A 17,434-nucleotide genomic window follows, 5' to 3' on the forward strand; every position below is an offset into this window, starting at 1 on the left:
GGGTTTTCTCCGAGATCTTCGGTTTCCTCCCACAACTCCAAAGACGTACAGGTATGTAGGTTAATTGGCTGGACTTATGTAAAAAATTGTCCCTAGTGGGTGTAGGATAGCGTTAGTGTGTGCGGGGATCGCTGGGCGGCGCGGACCCGGTGGGCCTGTTTCTGCGCTGTATCTCTAAAAAATCTAAAAAAAGCTTTTGTTGCGTTCTAACCAGTCAGCGGAAAGACAATACTTGATTACAATCGAGCTATTTATGGTGTATAGATACATGATAAGGGAATAACATTTAGTGCAAGGTATGGCCAGCAAACTCCGATCAAAGACAGTCCGAGGGTCTCCAATGAGGTAATTTTGTGTCCATCATACTTATCAGTTGCCTCTCCTTGGTCCTGTGTACAATAGTCTCGGAAACCTTCCCTGCTAGCAATCCGCGGATGATTTACTGCAGCTGAGAGTTGACAAAACAGAGATTGGGGCCTCGGTGGGAGGAGTTGCAATTTGGGGGATAATTTGGTCTTTTGTTCCTAATAAATACCTCATCAAAGCGAACAGCAAGGGTCAAGGACAAATATATTGAAGCCTTTGAAAGCCAAACAGCTGCCCCAGTTACGAATGTCTCTGGCTAATCTTCCAGAAAAATTAAAATAGATGAATTTCCCAGCTAGAAAAAAAAAAACAAGCCACCTGCCACCTTCTGCTTGCAACCAACGAGGAATCCATAAAACTAACAATTTTTGACAAGTCAAGCAACCATACAATTTTTGCTAGATATCAGGATTTAAATAAAATCCAGCCTTCAGCTCATAAATATTCAGAATTTTATTTCAATCTGCAAGTCATAAAGATTGTCGTAGAGTCATACAGCGTGGAAACAGGCCCTTCGGCCCAACTTGCCCACACGGGCCAACATGGCCCAGCTGCACTAGTCCCACCTGCCCGCATTTGGTCCACATCCCTCTAAACCCGTCCTATCCACGTACCCATCTAAATGTTTCTTAAATGTTGGGCTAATCCCTGCCTCAACTTCCTCCTCTGGCAGATCGTTCCCTACACCCACCACCCTTTATATGAAAATGTTACCTCTCGGACTCCTATTAAATAGACAATAGACAATAGACAATAGGTGCAGGAGGAAGCCATTCGGCCCTTCGAGCCAGCACCGCCATTCAATGTGATCATGGCTGATCATTCTCAATCAGTACCCCGTTCCTGCCTTCTCCCCATACCCCCTGACTCCGCTATCCTTAAGAGCTCTATCTAGCTCTCTCTTGAATACATTCAGAGAATTGGCCTCCTCTGCCTTCTGAGGCAGAGAATTCCACAGATTCACAACTCTCTGACTGAAAAAGTTTTTCCTCATCTCAGTTCTAAATGGCCTACCCCTTATTCTTAAACTGTGGCCCCTTGTTCTGGACTCCCCCAATATTGGGAACATGTTTCCTGCCTCTAACGTGTCCAACCCCTTAATAATCTTATAATCTTTTCCCCTTCACCGTAAACCTATGTTCCCTAGTCCCCGATTCCCCTACTCTGGGCAAGAGACTCTGTTCATCTACCCGATCTATTCCTCTCATGATTTTATACACCTCAAAAACATCACCCCTCATCCTCCTGCGCTCCCAGCCTAGTCAACCTTTCCCTGTAGCTCAGGCCCTCTAGTCCTGGCAACATCCTGGTGAAATCTTCTCTGCACCCTTTCCAGCTTGACAACGATTGCATCACACTTTATAGAACAAGGATGGTTTTGGGAGCATTTGAAACTGAGGGAAGTAGAATTAATTCGATCTGTGCAAATTTCAGTGTTAAATGGGCCTTTTATCCTGGAGGCCTCTCCTGTTGGAAAACGAAGATTGCATTCAGTCAAGAAGAAGCCGCCACAGCCAGACATAAAAACTGCGTTTTTTCTCACGAGCATTAGCTCTACTCAACAGCCAAATGTCTGTCGCTTCTTATTGCTCTGGTATTTTATTTTCATATGTTTAAATTATCATGCTTTATTTTTAATTGCCTGCTGTTTTTATCCTCGCGAGCAAAGCACCAAGGCAAATTCCTTGTATGTATACATACTTGGCTAATAAAATGTATTCAAATTCACATTCAAAATCAAAACACTTGGCATCAATGAAACAAAAGATAAAAAGCACACCAATTCAATCCATGTTCCGGGAAGGTATTGTTTTAAATATATATATATATATATATATATATATATATATATGTATATTTATATTCTGGGATCAAATGTGCAAAGGAAATCTTGTAAACGGGAAAAATGTTCTTGTACTTGCTCTAGGCAGGTTTGTTTCCTTACGTAACCAAGTTCAGGGGGAGAACATCAATCAAAAATGACCCTCGTGCTTCAGGCTACAGAATTTTGTGCGATCTGAAGAATTAGCTCCACGCTTTTACAACACCCGTGCTTCAAGGAACACACACGGAAGCAGGCAACTAGCCTATTATTCTAAGACAGGGAGCAAATTTGCATCAATAACAAAAGCATTCAGGACAGTCCCGACAAACAGTGCCCTCCATAATGTTTGGGACAAAGACCCATCATTTATTTATTTGCCTCTGTACTCCACAATTTGAGATTTGTAATAGAAAAAAAAATACATGTGGTTAAAAAGCACATTGTTAGATTTTAATAAAGTCCATTTTTATACATTTTGGTTTCACCATGTAGAAATTACCGCAGTGTTTATACATAGTCCCCCCATTTCAGGGCACCATAATGTTTGGGACACAGCAATGTCATGTAAATGAAAGTAGTCATGTTTAGTATTTTGTTGCATATCCTTTGCATGCAATGACTGCTTGAAGTCTGTGATTCATGGACATCACCAGTTGCTGGGTGTCTTCTCTGGTGATGCTCTGCCAGGCCTGTATTGCAGCCATCTTTAGCTTATGCTTGTTTTGGGGGCTAGTCCCCTTCAGTTTTCTCTTCAGCATATAAATGGCATGCTCAATTGCTCAATTGGGTTCAGATCGGGTGATTGACTTGGTCACTCAAGAATTGAACATTTTTTAGCTTTGAAAAACTCCTTTGTTGATTTGGCAGTATGTTTGGGATCATTGTCTTGCTGTAGAATGAACCCCCGGCCAATGGGTTTTGAGGCATTTGTTTGAACTTGAGCAGATAGGATGTGTCTATACACTTCAGAATTCATTATGCTACTACCATCAGCAGTTGTATCATCAATGAAGATAGGTGAGCCAGTACCTTCAGCAGTCATACATGCCCAGGCCATAACACCCCCACTACTGTGTTTCGCAGATGAGGTGGTATGCTTTGGATCTTGGGCAGTTCCTTCTCTCCTCCATACTTTGCTCTTGCCATCACTCTGATATAAGTTAATCTTCGTCTCATCTGTCCACAAGACATTTTTCCAGAACTGTGGTTGCTCTTTTAAATACTTCTTAGCAAACTGCAACCCGGCCATCCTATTTTTGCAGCTAACCAGTGGTTAGCGGTGGAGGTTTTCCTTGGCCTGCCAGTCCCTTTGCGACTAGTAAGCTCACCAGTGCTCTCTTTCTTCTTAATGATGTTCCAAACAGTTGATGTTGGTAAGCCTAAGGTTTGGCTGATGTCTCTTAACAGTTTTATTCTTGTTTCTCAGTCTCATAATGGCTTCTTTGACTTTCATTGGCACAACTTTGGTCCTCATGTTGATAAACAGCAATAAAAGTTTCCAAAGGTGATGGAAAGACTGGAGGAAAGACTAGGTGCTGAGAGCTCTCTTATACCTGATTCCGTGCATCTACCCGATCTATTCCTCTCATGATTTTATACTCATTGATCTATATCCTTCCTTTGTCCCGCCCCCCTGACATCAGTCTGAAGAAGGGTCTCGACCCGAAACGTCGCCCATTCCTTCTCTCCTGAGATGCTGCCTGACCTGCTGAGTTACTCCAGGCATTTGGGAATATATACCTTTGATTTGCTGAAAACAGAGTAGTGCAGTACAGAAAGCAGAGATTTTATAAAGAAGAGAGGCACAAAATGCTGGAGCAACTCAGCGGGGCAGGCAGCATCTCTGGAGAGAAGGAATGGGTGATGTTGCGGGTCGAGACCCTTCTTCAGACCCATTCCTTCTCTCCAGTGATGCTGCCAGGTCTGCTGAGTTACTCCAGCTTTTTGTGTCTTTCTTCAGTTTAAACCAGCATCTGTAGTTACTTCCTACACATTCCCTTATCATGTCACTATACACCTGTAAATGGATCGATTGTAATCATGTATTGACTTTCTGCTAGCTGGTTAGCATGCAACAAAATCTTTACACTGTACCTCGGTACAGGTGACAATAAACTAAACTGAAACTAAAATAGTGTGATCACGCATTATGTGTGTTAATAGCAGGTAATATTTTTGTCACCCATTTCTTCTCTCCAGAGATGCTGCCTGTCCCGCTGAGTTACTCCAGCATTTTGTGTCTATCTTCGATTGAAACCAGCATCAGCAGTTCTTTCCTACACATTTTTGCCTGATAGTTTCCTTACAGATTTCATGTGGGAAAGCAGAGGCCATTTTCATATAAAATGGCATCTGAGATTTCACTCTGATTGTCAGACGTGATAAAGAGAGAACAGCCTGAGAGAATGTGAACTACCGGGTCTGTTCTCTTCGCTAATGAGTTTATTCGTACCTGCTGCTGTGGATTAGCTCAGCCTGGGGGAGAAATGACCGTCAGAATTGGCACACTAACTCTTTAGAAGATAACATTGCAGCACGGTGGTGCAGTGGTAGAGTCAAGTCAAGTCAAGTCAAGTCTACTTTATTTGTCACATACAAGATGTGCAGTGAAATGAAAGTGGCAACGCCTGCGGATTGTGCTAAAACTACAAAACAGAATAGAAATTTTTTTTTAACACAAAAAACAAATTAATACAGTAAATTAAATTAGTCCCTGGTGATATGAGAGTTAACTGTCCTGATGGCCTGTGGGAAGAAACACCGTCTCATCCTCTCCGTTTTCACAGCGTGACAGCGGAGGCGTTTGCCTGACCGTAGCAGCTGGAACAGTCCGTTGCTGGGGTGGTAGGGGTCCCCCATAATGTTGCTGGCTCTGGATCTGCACCTCCTGATGTATAGGTCCTGCAGGGGGGCGAGTGTAGTTCCCATGGTGCGTTCAGCCGAACGCACTACTCTCCACAGAGCCTTCCTGTCCTGGGCAGAGCTGTTCCCAAACCAGATTGTGATGTTTCCGGACAAGATGCTTTCTACAACCCCAGAGTACAAGCACTGAAGGATCTTCAGAGAGACTCTGAATTTCCTCAGCTGTCTGAGGTGGTAAAGGCGCTGCCTTGCCTGACTCACCAGTGCGGCAATGTGTGTTGTCCATGTCAGATCCTCTGTGATGTGGACTCCCAGATATTTAAAGCTGCTCACCCTATCCACAGTAACCCCATTTATCTCCAGTGGTGTGTACGTCCTCGAATGTTGAGCCCTTCTAAAGTCCACAATCAGCTCCTTAGATTGCAGCGCCGGAGACCCGGGTTCGATCCCGACTACGGGTGCTGTCTGCACAGAGTTTGCACTCCCCCCCACCCATGACCTGCATAGGTTTTCTCCAAGATCTCCATTTTACTCCCACACTCCAAAGACGGACAGATTTGTAGGTTAAATGGCTTTGTAAAACTGTCAATAATCCTCAGTGTTTGTAGGATAATATTAATGTGCGAGGATCGCTGGTTGGCGCAGACTCGGCGGGCCGAAGGGCCTGTTTCCGCGCTGTGTCTCTAAACTAAACTAAACTAAACTAAATATCACAAAATGCTGGAGTAACTCAGCAGGTCAGGCAGCATCTCAGAGAGAGGGAATGGGTGGCGTTTCGGGTCGAGACCCTTCTTCAGACTAAATATCAGACTAAATAAACTAAATATCACATCCTGCTGCACGTACAAAGACGACGGGTGGGAAGAATGAATGAATGAATGAATACTTTATTGTCGCACGTGACAAATCATAGTGAAATTCTTTGCTTGCAGACCCAAGGTATGCAAAGAGTCACCACATAAAGGGCGCTGACACGCCTAACGGCGGTGCCCACCCCCCCCCCCCTTTGTGTACAAAGACAGTGAAGATAGACACAAAAAGCTGGATTAACTCAATGGATCAGACTGCATCTCTAGAGAAAAGGAATAGGTGACGTTTCGGGTCTCGACCCGTCTGAAGAAGGGTTTCGACCTGAAACGTCACCTATTCCTTTTCTCCAGAGATTCTGTCTGACCTGCTGAGTTACTCCAGCTTTTTGTAAAGTCATAAGGAATAGGAGTAGAATTAGTCCATTCGGCCCATCAAATTTACTCTGCCATTCAATCGTGGCTGATCTATCTCTCCCTCCTAAACCCATTCTCCTGCCTTCTCCCCATAACACCTGACACTCTATTTCCAGGTGTTCATTAGTTCCTCACCCTCCCCCCCCCCCCCCCCCCCCCCCCCACCCCCCCTCACTGTGGTTCCTCCACGCCAGGACCTCCTCTGTTCTACCACCACCTCCACCCCCCCCCCCCCCCCCCTCACAGCGGTCAGCTAGCCCAGCCAGCATGATCCACACCCGAATGGCCCGGAGAGAGTGGATATGGAGAGGATGTTTCCACTAGTGGGAGAGTCTAGAACCAGAGGCCATAGACTGAGAATTAAAGGACGTTCCTTTAGGAAGGAGATGAGGAGGAATTTCTTAGTCAGAGGATGGTGAATCTGCGGAAATCATTGCCATAGACGGCTGTGGAGGCCGTCAATGGATATTTATAAGGTAAATTCTTGATTAGTACGGGTGTCAGGGGTTATGGGGAGAAGGCAGGAGAATGGGGTTAGGAGGGAGAGATAGATCAGCCATGATTGAATGGCGGAGTAGACTTGATGGGCCGAATATGGCTGCATTCTACTCCTATCACTTATGACCTTATGAACTTATGAACGTATGATATGAACCAACTTCCTTCCTTGAGGAACCTCCCTCCTCTCCTTGACGACCACAAAGACAACCAGCCCCTGGACTACATCAGCTGGTGGTGAAGGCAGAAGACATGTGGTAGGAAACGCCTCTCTGAAACTCCCAGGACCGGATGTCCAATAAGCCTGCTCTCACATGTTAAATAAAGTCATAGAGTCTTACAGTGTGGAAACAGGGCCTTCAGCCCGACTTGCCCACACCGGCCAACATGTCCCACTACACTGGTCCCACCTACATGCATTTGGCCCATCTATATACTAAAACTCTCATTTGTTATCTTGTTTGTGACTGAACTTCAGCCAAAACGGTACAAGATAGCGCGACAATTCTAGGCCCACCTTACTCACCATTGTCACGTTAGTGATAATGCAGGTAGTTTTATTGAAATCGGTGTTATATTTTTTAAGTTATTCACATTTTTAAGTTTTAAAAGGAGGGGAGGGGGAGAGTGGGGGAGAAGTGGATGAGTGAGAGGGGGGGGGGGGGTTGAGGAGAGAGGGGAGGGGGGGGGAGGACAGAGTGCTGCACCAATGCAGGAGAGGTTAGGGCCCAACGGGTCCACTTGGTCTAGTATCACTCTAAACATGTCCTCTCTGTGTACCTGTCTAAATATTTCTGAAAAGTTGCAATACTCCCCGTCTCAACTACCTCCTCTGGCAGCTTATTTGCCAATACACCCTTTGTGTGAAAAAAGTTACCCCTCGGATTCCTATTAAATCCTTTCCCCTTCCCCTTAAACCTATCAAGGTTTGTCGGTTCTAGGTTTTGTTGGTTAATTGGCCTGGTATAAATGTAAAAGATAAAAGTATCTCCTAGTATGTGTAAGATAGCGCTAGTATGCGGAGATCGCTGGTTGGCACTGAATCAATTGGGCCGAAGAGCCCTGTTTCCGCGCTGTCTCTCTAAACCAAACTAAAACGAAATGGTCCGAGCATGTTTTAGGAGCTGAACTGAAATATCCCTGAAGTGATGGAAGTGTGTTCTCTTGCGAAGGAGGTTGGCTTATTCTAGGGTGGGGGGGGGGGGGGGGGGGGGGGGGAGGGGGGGTATTCACTTAATTAACGTTTTTAACCTGTGCCCTGTTCAGCTAAACACTGGGGGTTGTCAGCTATTCAGTGTTACGAGGAATCAAAGCAGCGACGCGGGTAGATCTGGTGAAGTGGATGAGCATAAAGACAGGGGCTTATTAATATGGAGAAGTGAGCAAAGGGGAATGACAGGCAGAGCTCACTGCAGTGAAAGCATTAATAATTATCTTCATCATCACTGCCATCATCAGCCGCAATGTAATTTATCTCTTCTTTCTTTCTCCCCCCCCCCCCCCCCCCTCCTCTTTACCCCTATCATGCTTCAACAGAGTGTGTTCGGACCCGATACAATTAGGCAGCTGGTCGCAGGAGTGGGAGGATAATGTGCTTTTGATGGAGTGAGCCCAAGCGTGGAAAATAAACACTGGCTGTCCTTGCGGGAGGCAGGCGTACGGAACTCCCCGTGTTTAACGTTGAAGGTCTCGGCCCAGTGTTCCACCCGCCCGACCGTTTTTAAAACGTCGCCTCGCCCGGCACTTTCGGTGACGAGCCGCGCTGCGGAGCCGAGGAAAGGCGGCAATGGCTCGCTGAAATCCAGAGAGGGCCAGGCCGATGTGGTGCAAGCCCCGGCAACCTCACGAAACATAATGGAACAACAGGGGCACGTGTGCTCCAAGCTGCTCCAACGTACAGGCCAGCTGTATCCCGTAACAATCCGGCAGAGAATCACTCCATCTTAACGGTTTAATGCCCGGCTGCGTTATGTAATTTGCAGTCAAAGAGGCGCTATGTTACATTGTCGACGTAGTCAAAGAGTCAGGCTGCACGCAAACAGGCATCTTCAGCCCGTCGAGTCCACGCTGACCATAGATCTCACGTGCAGGAAGGAACTGAAGATACAAACCTGCACGTCTTTGGAGTGTGGGAGGAAACCGGAGCACCCGGAGAAAACCCACGCAGGTCACAGGGAGAGCGTACAAACTCCGCACAGACAGTACCCGTAGTCATGATCGAACCAGGGCCTCTGGTGCTGTAAGGCAGCAACTCTACCGCTGTACCACTGTTCCACCCCCTTTCATCTAAAAGATTAAAACCAAAGATAGACACGAAAAGCTAATGTAACTCAGCGGGTCTAGACAGCACCTCAGTCTGTCCTACATAAACCTCACTGTATCCTCCCCACAAAGGCTTATGTTTCTTATTACCACGTGTACCGAGGTACAGTGAAAAGCTTTGTTTTAGATCAAAAGACAATAGACAATAGGTGCAGGAGGAGGCCATTCGGCCCTACGAGCCAGCACCGCCATTCAATGTGATCATGGCTGATCATTCCCAATCAGTACCCCGTTCCTGCCTTCTCCCCATACCCCCTGACTGCACTATCATTAAGAGCTCTATCTAGCTCTCTCTTGAAAGCATCCAGAGGATTGGCCTTCACTGCCTTCTGAGGCAGAGAATTCCACAGATTTACAATTCTCTGTGTACAAATTTTTTTCCTCATCTCCGTTCTAAATGGCCTACTACCCTTTATTCTTAAACTGTGCCCCCTGGTTCTGGACTCCCCCAACATTGGGAACATGTCATAAGACATAGGAGCAGAATTAGGCCATTCGGCCCATCGAGTCTGCTCCGCCATCCGATCATGGCTGATCTATTTTTCACTCCCAACCCCATTCTCCCCATAACCCTTGATGCCATTACTACTCAACAACCTATTAATCTCTGCTTTAAGAATACCCAATGACTTGGCCTCCACAGCCATCTGTGGCAATGAATACCACAGATTCACCACCCTCTGGCTAAAGAAATTCTTCCTCATCTCCATTCTAAAAGTACGTCCTTTAATACTGAGGCTATGACCTCTGGTCCTAGACTCTCCCACTAGTGGAAACATCCTCTCCACATCCACTCTATCTACCCGTTTACACACTATCCAAACAAATTGGACAATATAAAGAGGTACAGTGTGTGTGTGTGTGTGTGTGTGTGTGTGTGTGTGTGTGTGTGTGTGTGTGTGTGTGTGTGTGTGTGTGTGTGTGTGTAAGAGAGTGTGTGTGAGAGAGCATGTGAGAGTGTGAGAAAGTGTGTGACAGAGTGTGTGCGAGTGTGTGTGTAAGAGAGTGTGTGTGAAATAGAGCATGAGAGTATGTGAGAGTGTGTGAGTGTGTGACAGAGTATGTGAAGGTGCGTAAGAGAAAGTGTGTGAGTGTGCAAGAGAGGGAACACGTGTGAGTGAGTGTGTAAGAGCGTGTGTGAAAGAGAGAGCATGTGAGAGTGTGTGAAAGTGGGTGAGTGTGTGTGTGACAGTGTGTGAGAGTGTAAGAGAAAGTGTATGAGTGTGCAACAGAGAGAGAACGTGTATGAGAGTGTGTGCACGAGAGTGTGTGTGAGAGTGTGTACAAGAGAGAGTGAGAGTGAGTTTGCGTGTATGAGAGAAAATGTGTGAGTGAGAGTGCAGGTGAGAGAAAGAGTTGTGAGTGTGAATGTGTACATTTGTGTGTGAGTGTGAATAACTGTATTTGCACTGGATTGGGACTTGTGACCTGTGACTACATGGGTCAAGCCCCCTGGGTAAAACTCACATAAACCTTAATTGGTCGAAGTGCGTGGCAAAATGCGTGGGAGCAACAATAGTTTAACAAAGAAATCCATTTAAGCTGCTCTTTTGTACATTTGCAATAAAGACTGTTGAACCATTTGTAAAGCTTAAAATGCTTTTGTCAACAGAGACAATAACCATTGCTCCTCTTACTTAAATGCTCCAGAATTTCAGGCTTTTGTGCTTCTTGCGATGACTCAGGGATGATCCTTGCTACAAAACTTTTCTCTGCAGAAAGATCTGCCCTGCATAATAAAACATAGCCCAGTTCCACATGATTCACCCATCCAGTTGTTGACAATACCATAGATGGGTCACCAGAATGAGCACGGTGGTGCAGCGGTAGAGTTGCTGCCTTACAGCGCCAGAGACCCGGGTTTGATCCTGACTACGGGCGCCGTCTGCACGGAGTTTGGACGTTCTCCCCGTGACCCGCGTGGGTTTTCTCCAGGTGCTCTGGTTTCCTCCCACACTCCAAAGACATTTAGATTTGTAGGTTAATAGTAGGTTAGTTTAGAGATACAGCTCGGAAACAGGCCCTTCGGCCCACCGAGTCCGCACCGACCAGTAATACCCGCACATTAACACTATCCTACAGAGTTGTGAATCTGTGGAATTCTCTGCCTCAGAAGGCGGTGGAGGCCAATTCTCTGAATGCATTCAAGAGAGAGCTAGATAGAGCTCTTAAGGATAGCGGAGTCAGGGGGTATGGGGAGAAGGCAGGAACGGGGTACTGATTGAGAATGATCAGCCATGATCACATTGAATGGCGGTGCTGGCTCGAAGGGCCGAATGGCCTCCTCCTGCACCTATTGTCTATTGTTTATTGTCTCTTGTCAACACACACTAGGGACAATTTTACATTAAAAAAATTTTTTAATTGTTTAAAATCGTTGAAAACATTAGTGTGGCAGTGGTGCCGGTTTCCGACGGGCATGGTGATGGACGCTCCACACATCTTTGTCCTCCATACAGCTGGCCAGCTGCTCTTTTGTCTCTACGTACGCGTCTTCCATCAACGTCTTCAGCATCGTCTTGTTTGGTGGTCCCGGGTTCCGTCTTCCATGGGCAGGTTCCCACAGCACAACCTTGTTTGCTGGTGTTTCTGGGTGGCGGTGGCAATGGCCAGCGAGCCTCATCCTTCTCCACCTGATCTTCTCGGTCAGAGGTGGAATCTCCCCGTAGAGCTGGGCGTTGGTGGTGTGGTCCCTCCATCTGACATTTTGAACTCTTCTGAGCATTCGGGGATAGGCACCATTGAGAGACTTGAACAGTGCTCGAGGGAGAGTACATTAATCAAAAACTTATACCTTCGTCTTGAATGGCCGAATTTTGGATGAGAGATGGAGTGATACAGCGTGGAAACAGGCCCTTTGGTTCAACTTGCCCTCACCGGCCAACATGTCCCAGCTATACTGGTCCCACCTACATGCATTTGGCCCATATCACTCTAAACATGTCCTATCTAATTCACTGGAGTTTGGGGATCTTATAGACAATAGACAATAGGTGCAGGAGGAGGCCATTCAACCCTTCGAGCCAGCACCGCCATTCAATGTGATCATGGCTGATCATTCTCAATCAGTACCCCGTTCCTGCCTTCTCCCCATACCCCCTGACTCCGCTATCCTTAAGAGCTCTATCTAGCTCTCTCGTGAATGCATTCAGAGAATTGGCTTCCACTGCCTTCTGAGGCAGAGAATTCCACAGATTCACAACTCTCTGACTGAAAAAGTTTTTCCTCATCTCAGTTCTAAATGGCCTACCCCTTATTCTTAAACTGTGGCCCCTTTTTCTGGACTCCCCCAACATTGGGAACATGTTTCCTGCCTCTAACATATCCAACCCCTTAATAATCTTATAAGAAAATAACTGCAGATGCTGGTACAAATCGATTTATTCACAAAATGCTGGAGTAACTCAGCGGGACAGGCAGCATCTCGGGAGAGAAGGAATGGGTGACGTTTCAGGTCGAGACCCTTCTTCAGTCTTCTTCACCCGAAACGTCACCCATTCCTTCATTCCCGAGATGCTGCCTGACCTGCTGAGTTACTCCATCATTTTGTGAATAAATCCCTTAATACGTTTCGATAAGATCTCCTCTCATCCTTCTAAATTCCAGTGTATACAAGACACTATGTCCTATCTAATTCACTGGAGTTTAGAAGGATGAGAGGGGATCTTAAAGTGAAGTATAAAATTATAAAAGGACTGGACAAACTAGATGAAGGAAACATGTTCCCAATGTTGGGGGAGTCCAGAACCAAATGGCCTCCTCCTGCACCTATTTTCTATGTTTCTATCCATGTACCTGTCTAAATATTTCTGAAAAGTTGAAAAGTCCTTGTCTCACCTACCTCCTCCGGCAGCGTGTTCCATACACCCACCACCCCTTTTGTGTGAAAAAGTTACCCTCAGATCCCTATTAAATCTTAACCCCTTCACCTTAAACCTGTTTCCTCTGGTCCTTGGCTACCCTACTCTGCAAAGAGTGGGGATCAATGGGTCCCTTTCAGAATGGCAGGCAGTGACTAGTGGGGTACCGCAAGGCTCATTGGTGGGACCGCATCTATTTACAATATACATTAATGACTTGGATGAAGGGATTAAAAGTACCATTAGCAAATTTGCAGATGATACAAAGCTGGGTGGTAGTGTGAGCTGTGAGGAAGATGCTATGAGGTTGCAGGGTGACTTGGACAGGTTGTGTGAGTGGGCGGATGCATGGCAGATGCAGTTTAATGTGGATAAGTGTGAGGTTATCCACTTTGGTGGTAAGAATAGGAAGGCAGATTATTATCTGAATCGTGTCAAGTTAGGAAAAGGGGACGTACAACGAGATCTGGGTGTCCTAGTGCATCAGTCACTGAAGGGAAACATGCAGGTACAGCTGGCAGTGAAGAAAGCCAATGGAATGTTGGCCTTCATAACAAGAGGAGTTGAGTATAGGAGCAAAAAGGTCCTTCTGCAGTTGTACAGGGTCCTATGGAGACCGCATCTGGAGTAGTACTGTGTGCAGTTTTGGTATTCTTGCTATTGAGGGCGTGCAGCGTAGGTTTACTAGGTCAATTCCCGGAATGGCGGGACTGTCGTATGTTGAAAGACTGGAGCGACTGGTCTTGCATACACTGGAATTTAGAAGGATGAGAGGGGATCTTGTCGAAACATATAAGATTATTAAGGGGTTGGACACGTTAGAGGCAGGAAACATGTTCCCAATGTTGGGGGAGTCCAGAACCAGAGGCCACAGTTTAAGAATAAGGGGTAGGCCATTTAGAACAGAGATGAGGAAAAACTTTTTCAGTCAGAGAGTTGTGAATCTGTGGAATTCTCTGCCTCAGAAGGCAGTGGAGGCCAATTCTCTGAATGCATTCAAGAGAGAGCTAGATAGAGCTCTTAAGGATAGCGGAGTCAGGGGGTATGGGGAGAAGGCAGGAACGGGGTACTGATTGAGAATGATCAGCCATGATCACATTGAATGGTGGTGCTGGCTCGAAGGGCCGAATGGCCTACTCCTGCACCTATTGTCTATTGTCTATTGTCTTGGCAAGAGACTCTGTGCACCGACCCAGTGTATTCTTCAATTATGAATATATGAGTCACGAATCATGAAATTTATTTCTATGATTAAAAATTCAAAGATAAACTTTCAGGTGGATTAATTAGAAGAGATAAATCCACGGTGAGGATTAACTAGTCTTATTTAAATCTAAATGCCAGAAATTATGACAAATTAAAAAGGGAACAATCTGTAACATACTTCATAATAAGTACATTATGCACCAGCCTTAATCATCAAGTACATTTTGCTATCACAGATGGGGCCTTGCACTAACTAATAAGGAAATAGTTAAAGTAACTGCAGAATGTAAAAAGAGGTGAAAAACTATTGTTGCAGCCTGATTCACAACCTGATCTAGCGTTTACTTGCAATTTAAATTTGTCAGCTTTTGAAGGGACAATCACACGCATGTCAATAGACGCCAAACGCTGGAGTAACTCAGCGGGACAGGCGGCATCTCTGGAGGGAAGGAATGGGTGACCTTTCGGGTCGAGACCCTTCTTCAGAGTCAGAAGGGTCTCGACCAGAAACGTCATCCATTCCTTCTCCCCAGAGATGCAGCCTGTCCCGCTGAGTTACTCCAGCATTTTGCGTCTATCTTTGGTGTGAACCAGCATCTGCAGTTCATTTCTGAAACACATATGTGCAGAATGTCATGCAACAAACATGGATGTGTACATCCACAAACTCACATATGTTTATTGGGGACAAGTTTGCCTTTCCTCTCCCCATATACCCCCTCCATGTGGCACCTTGTGCACAGTCATCACAATGCAATTCACAAATTGACTTGACCTTGAAACTCAATGATCCCATGTGCCAAGTTCAGTTTTCGTTTCAGAGATAAAGCGCGGAAACAGGCCCCTCGGTCCACCGAGTCCACACCGACCATCGATCACCCATCTACACCGAATTCCCGGTGGCTGAGACAACTTGATCTCCCGGTGGCTGAGCACTTCAACTCCCCCTCCCACTCCCAGTCTGACCTTTCTGTCATGGGCCTCCTCCAGTGCCATAGTGAGGCCCACCGGAAATTGCAGGAACAGCACCTCATATTTCGCCTGGGCAGCTTGCAACCCAGCGGTATGAACATTGACTTCTCCAACTTTAGATAGTTCCTCTGTCCCTCTCTTCCCCTCCCCCTTCCCAGATCTCCCACTGTCTTCCTGTCTCCACCTATATCCTTCCTTTGTCCCGCCCCCCCTGACATCAGTCTGAAGAAGGGTCTCGACCCGAAACGTCACCCATTCCTTCTCTCCCGAGATGCTGCCTGACCTGCTGAGTTACTCCAGCATTTTGTGAACATCTACACTAGTTCCATGTGAGACTGATTTTTTGCATCCACTCCTCCCCCCCTACACACTCGGGACAATTTACAGCGGCCAATTAACTCGCACGTCTTTGGGATGTGGGAGGAAACCGGAGCACCCGGAGGAAACCCACGCGGTCAAGAATCGAGAGTGTTGTATTGTCAAATAGAACATTGGAATTCTACTTGCAGTAGCACAACAGAATATGTAAACGCAGTCCACTAAACAATATAATACACGAGAAAGAAAAAGGAGAAAAATGAAATTAAAAAATGAAAAATATATAATATGCAAAATGGAACAGGCAAACTCCACAGGCAGACAGCACCCGAGGTCAGGATTGAACCTGGGTCTCTGGCGCTGTGAGGCAGTGGCTCTAACGGCTGTGCTTGGTCCTTAGGTTATTTTATAGGTTATCCTACAGCTATAAGATAGAGAGTCATAGAGTGATTCAGTGTGGAAACAGGCCCTTCGGCCCAACTTGCCCACGCCGGCCAACATATGCCGTCTACACTAGTCTCACCTGCCCACGTTTGGTCCATATCCCTCCAAACCTGTCCTATCCATGTCCCTTTCTTAAATGTTGGGATAGTCTCTGCCTCAACTATCTCCTCTGGCAGTTCGTTCCATACACCCAGCACCCTGGCTATAGATTATCCTATAGTCGTTTTCATTTAAATCAAATCACTTAATTATTCATTCATGGGCTTGCTTCTCTTAGTCAGATATGTTTAGTTTAGTTTAGTTCAGAGATACAGCGCGGAAACAGGCCCTTTTCGGCCCACCGGGTCTGCACCGACCAGCGATCCCCACACATTAACACTATCCTATACCCACTATGGACAATTTTTACATTTACCAAGCCAATTAACCTACATAGCTGTACGTCTTTGGCGTGTGGGAGGAAACCGTAGATCTCGGAGAAAACCCACTCTGGTCATGGGGAGAACGTACAAACTCCGTACAGACAGCACCCGTAGTCGGGATCGAACCCGGGTCTCCGGCGCTGCATTCGCTGTAAGGCAGCAACTCTACCGCTGCGCCACCGTGTCGCCCTGTCTCAGTTAGAGATTATCAACTCACCACACACTCTTGGTCTTTGGTGATCTTCAGTGAATACTCAGAGGAGAAATCCAGATCTGACATTCCGACAGTATTGCAGTCTATGGTCTGAAATTTAAAAAACACAAATATTCAGAAAATTGTTTGATAATGCACCAGGAACACAGAACAAACAAGCGATACAGTGCTCGAATCGCTGCCACAGCCCTGGAGACCCAGGTTCGAGCCTGGCCTTGGGTGCTGTCTGTGTGTTTAGTTTAGTTTAGTTGGAAGACACAGCGTGGAAACAGGCCCTTCGGCCCACCGGGTCCATGCCCGCCAACGATCACCCATACCCTATCCTACGCACCAGGGACAGAAACCAAATAACCTACGTCCTTGGAAGGTGTGAGGAGGCTGGAGCGCCCAGAGAAAACCCACGTGGTCACAGGGAGAACATGCAAACTCCGTACAGACAGCACCCTTAGTCAGGATCGAACCCTGGTCTTTTGGGCACTGTAAAGCAGCAACTCTACTGCCACGCCAACGTGCCGCCCCACTGCGGAGTGTGCAAGTTCTCCCTGTGACCGCGTGGGTTTCCTCCGGGTGCTCCGGTTTTCCTTCCATATTCGTGCGGGTTTGTAGGTGAATTGGCTTCTGTTAAAATTACCCCCAGTGTGTGGGGGAAGTGGGGGGGGAGGGAATGTGGGATAACGTAGAACTAGTGTGAATGGGTGATCGATGGTCGGCGTGGACTCGGTGGGCAGAAGGGCCCGTTTCCAAGCTGCATTGCTAAACTAAACTAAAAACTGAACACGATGTGCCGCAATACGCTAAGTACATCCAATTTTCACACAGAATGCAAATTGCATTCAGATGTAGAAAATCATCTTCCAAAAACTGCTTAAACAGCATTTCAATGCACTGTATCCAAGGAGCCA

At 46.4% G+C, this 17,434-nt stretch overlaps 1 protein-coding gene across 1 annotated transcript in view; it reads right to left on the reverse strand.

The window, feature by feature from the left end:
- The window catches only part of prmt3 (protein arginine methyltransferase 3), a 142,884-nt gene that overhangs the window by 25,548 nt on the left and 99,902 nt on the right, over positions 1-17,434 (reverse strand). The window contains exon 13 of the mRNA XM_078415505.1: positions 16,536-16,622. Coding sequence (XP_078271631.1) covers positions 16,536-16,622 — 87 coding nt within the window. The remainder of the gene's footprint in view (positions 1-16,535; positions 16,623-17,434) is intronic.

This window comes from Rhinoraja longicauda, chromosome 18 (genome assembly GCF_053455715.1).
Source record: "Rhinoraja longicauda isolate Sanriku21f chromosome 18, sRhiLon1.1, whole genome shotgun sequence".
Classification (NCBI taxonomy): Eukaryota; Metazoa; Chordata; class Chondrichthyes; order Rajiformes; family Arhynchobatidae; genus Rhinoraja; species Rhinoraja longicauda.